We start from the raw sequence: 4,201 nt of genomic DNA on the forward strand, positions 1-4,201 counted from the left end.
GCGCGGGTTAAGTCGCTAACAATTAAAAAGGATCAGACGATTGTGTAAGGGACGAAACCTCTTGAGACAAAGTCCCAAAAATGAGTGTTCTTTTATTGGCGATGAAGTTTACAATTGGAAACGAAAAACAACGTGCCTCCAAGGGGCGCAAGTACACGAGTTACAGAAAGAAAAGTATTTAAATCTAAAAGTTAAGGAAATGAAAATTACATATTTCTCTGTTCGAGAGTTTTGGATTCGGTCCCTTGCTTCTACGTCCTTTCTCCCTTTTATACCTCATAGACGATCTCTTTGTGATTAACTACTCTGAAAACTGCTTGATCGTCCTATAACTACCCACTTTCTTTGTAGTGGCCATTTTGTCATGAAACTGCCTTTTAACTGCTGCCATTATCTTTCATCGTTCAACCGCTTTCGATTGAATTCCTTGAGTCGTGGAACGTGATAAGACTACTTTAACAACTGCCTTGATAACTGCATTCCTTGATAACCACGATGCGTTATGTTTGTTGATACTTTGGGCGACTTGAAGGTTTGGGCGAGAGTAGAATAACAGCTCTGGGCGATCGTATGACACTCCATTCGTTCAGATTCTGGGCGACTTGCAAACTTGGGCGATGGCGTTACCGCATTCTTGGGCCCCTTATTTGGGCTTTTACCTTGATTCGTTCGATTGGACTTCGTTCTTTGAGCTATCCGATTTGAGGATCCTCCAATTGGGCTTTACTCTTTGGGCTGTTCGATTTGAACTGAACTTTTATGTGTCAACAGCAGGTGATAGTGAAATTTGTTGGAAAGACAGCATAATAAGGAAAAATTGGCGTTAAATGATCCGTAACAAATGGGATTGTTAAACATATAAGATAGGAAATAAACTAAAATAAGTGAAAAAGGGAAATTAGAATATGACAAAAATAAAAGAACAACTCATTCTATCAATCACGTTCTAATCAGAGATTGCCTTAAAATTTGTGGCCAACCCAACTTTTCACTCAGTGGCCACACCTCAACCTCAGATATTCAAAAATTAGGTAAGATATTCGGTGCGAGTAGGTTAATTCTTCAGAATAATTGGTTCATCTGCTTATCCTGTTCCTCCCCGTGACTCTGTTTCCACTTTTGTCATACATCAAATAATTCCTCATCACTACCATATAAAATTTGTTATGATGCAGCATGGAAAATCCATAAAAACCCATCCACCACCGCTGTTAGTCCCCACCAATTATAATTTCAAACTCTCTGGGAAAGTGAAATTTATTTTCATTTCAATGGCTTCTCTTATTTCATTAATGCTTCCTTTACTCATCTTCTTCTACCTTTCCTCCTCCGCGTCCGGCCGCCAACAGACCCATAAACCCCCTGTAAAACTACCCCCTCCGAACCCTTCTGATAACATTATTAGTGAAGCCTGTAAGGCATCACGTGACCCACCCACATGCGAGGCTTCGTTGGTTCAATCCAGTAAGGTGCCTCCGGACGCCACTATTTTACAAGTGATTCAATCTGCCATGTGGGTTTCGGCCCAGAATCTCGAGAAGGCCAAATCAATGGTGGGGGAAATCCTGGACGCGTCCACAGGTAATCTAAACCGGTCGAACGCCGCGAAAACTTGCCAGGAGGTGCTGCGTTATTCGGAGTACCGGTTGGCATTGACGAATGAGGCTCTTCCGCGTGGCAAGATCAAGGATGCGCGTGCTTGGATGAGCGCCGTGTTGGTGTTCGAGTACGACTGCTGGTCGGCTTTGAAGTACGTGAACGGCACTTCCCTAGTCGACAAAACGATGGCGTTTTTGAATTCACTGATCGGATTGAGCAGCAATGCGTTGGGAATGATGTGTAATTATGACAATTTTGGCGACAAAATCGGGTCTTGGGGCCCACCTAAGACTGAGCGGGTCGGGTTCTGGGAGAGAGGGTCAGGTTCTTCCGGAGCCGGGTTCGTAGGCGGGGTGCCTAAAGGACTGAAACCATCCGTGACGGTGTGCAGTAGCGGCGGCTGCGATTTTAAAGCGGTTCAGGACGCAGTGAATGCGGCGCCGGAAAATGCTGGGGTGGGGAACCGGTTTGTAATATGGATTAAGGCCGGGGTTTATGCGGAAACGGTTCGGATCCCCTTGGAGAAGAAGAATGTGGTGTTTTTGGGCGATGGCATGGGAAAAACGGTCATTACAGGCTCGATGAATGTCGGCCAGCCCGGGATGTCTACCTATGATTCTGCCACTGTTGGTAAGAAACGGATTATTTTTTTATTTTTGCTTGTTATTTTTATTGCCATCCTTTTTACGTCCCAATTTTTGGTGATGAAGAGGGGTGACAAAGGGAAGGCGAGAGCCCCTGTTTAACAACCATTAGTTTGGGAAATTAAAGTTTTGAATAGTGATTTTAGGAGAATTGTGGTTAAAAAGTAGGAAAATATTTTGGATTTACGTACAAAATATTTTGTGTCGTGTGAATGTGCAATTGAAAATGAGTGCGAAAAGAAAAGAGTATAATGGAATGGTTTGAGATCAAGTTGTTAAACTCAGTTGCTGATCATATTAAAGAACGGGTATGGTTGGGGTCTTGGGGAATTACGTCGGAGTTTGAATCATAATTTCTTAGGTTGAGTAATATTGTATGAATTATTACCGTTTTCGTAGAAATCTCTACATCGTGCACGTGCCATCGGAGTGCATGATGTTATAAACATCTCGAAAATTTCGGTAACATATTGACACGCTAAAAGAGTAGTTCGGCATTGTAGACATAATGGGCACTTCATCTTGATTGCTAGTAGATGGAAGCATGAACTGAGTTCAAATGTTTAGTCAGGCTAGTAAGTGGGGGTTTGGAGGGAGAATTGCTGGAAAGGTGCATCTGTGCCAGCATTGCCTTTTTCTATCTGCATTTTGCGTAGATATAGCCAACGACATGATCCCCAACGAGTGCCAACAGACATGATCTGTTCTAATATTTGAAGTTCTGTACAGGAGTCGTTGGCGATGGATTTATGGCAAGTGGTCTCACTATCCAGAACACGGCTGGACCTGATGCTCATCAAGCAGTAGCCTTCCGTCTAGATAGTGATCTTTCCGTGATAGAAAACTGCGAATTCCTTGGCAACCAAGACACGCTATATGCCCACAGCCTACGCCAGTACTACAAGTCTTGTCGCATCCAAGGAAATGTGGACTTCATATTCGGAAATTCAGCTGCATTTTTCCAGGATTGCCTCATCCTAGTTGCCCCTCGGCAAATCAAACCGGAAAAGGGCGAGAACAATGGCGTGACAGCTCATGGCAGAATTGACCCTGCCCAATTTACGGGTTTTGTCTTTCAAAATTGTATAATCAACGGCACTGATGCATACATGGCTTTGTATTATAGCAAGCCTAGTGTACATAAAAATTTTCTCGGTAGGCCGTGGAAGGAATACTCAAGAACGGTTTTTATACACTGTACTTTGGGGGCCATCATTAAACCAGAAGGATGGATGGCTTGGAGCGGTGATTTTGCTTTGAAAACTCTTTATTATGGGGAATTCGAAAACTCTGGCCCCGGAGCTAGTGCGTCTGGACGAGTTGCTTGGAGTAGTCAGATTCCGGCCGAGCATGTTTCTTCATACTCCGTTCAGAATTTCATCCAAGGCGATCAATGGATTCCCACATCTTCTTGATCATCAGCAGTGTACATATACTATAGTGATTTATGCTCCAATTTGAGGATGTGATGTGTTAATTTAAGATCCCTAGCCTCGTTTTAGATAAAGTGGTTGCTTAATTCTGTTTGGAGCATGTTCTGGTAACTTTTAAAAGGTTGTTCTCATTAGAAGTAACTTCTTCTTCGCAACTACAACGTAGTGTTTCAGTCTCTGATTAAAAGTTTACTTTATGGCAACTTCCCATTATATTTAATTATATTCATTTACATAATTATTTTACAATTAGATTAATTGGCACAAAACGTACCTACTTTTTAATGTTATGTGCAAAACATTCCTAACTTTCATTTTTTTTACATTTTCACCCCAACCTTCCACCTCTCATTATCCAAAAGGTCCTTTTCATTCATTTTTTACGATTTTATCCTTCTATTTAAATAAAATAAAAACAAAAGAAGAGAAAAAATAATGAACTAATTGCAATCAAAGTCTCAAATTTTCAAAAAAATACAAATAAGTTAAAAATATATTCTTAAAAATCAAAACTAAAAAGAAAAA

The 4,201-nt window shown here is 41.5% G+C and overlaps 1 protein-coding gene across 1 annotated transcript; it reads left to right on the top strand.

The window, feature by feature from the left end:
- Nucleotides 1-1,102: 1,102 nt before the first annotated feature.
- LOC111397052 (probable pectinesterase/pectinesterase inhibitor 51) lies at nt 1,103-3,879 on the top strand. Its single transcript, XM_023023745.1, has 2 exons — nt 1,103-2,229; nt 2,973-3,879. Exons 1-2 carry the CDS (start codon nt 1,167-1,169, stop codon nt 3,656-3,658), a joined length of 1,749 nt encoding a protein of 582 aa, XP_022879513.1. The 5' UTR covers nt 1,103-1,166; the 3' UTR covers nt 3,659-3,879.
- The last annotated feature ends 322 nt before the right edge of the window (nt 3,880-4,201 follow it).

This window comes from Olea europaea, chromosome 7 (assembly GCF_002742605.1).
Source record: "Olea europaea var. sylvestris chromosome 7, O_europaea_v1, whole genome shotgun sequence".
In the NCBI taxonomy this organism is placed as follows: domain Eukaryota; kingdom Viridiplantae; phylum Streptophyta; class Magnoliopsida; order Lamiales; family Oleaceae; genus Olea; species Olea europaea.

Bases quoted from the DNA above. Each gene is read 5' to 3' on its own strand.
- LOC111397052 (XM_023023745.1), top strand. From the start codon at position 1,167: ATGATGCAGCATGGAAAATCCATAAAAACCCATCCACCACCGCTGTTA. The intron at 2,230-2,972 runs GTAAGAAACGGA...AGTTCTGTACAG, and splicing joins CTATGATTCTGCCACTGTTG to GAGTCGTTGGCGATGGATTT.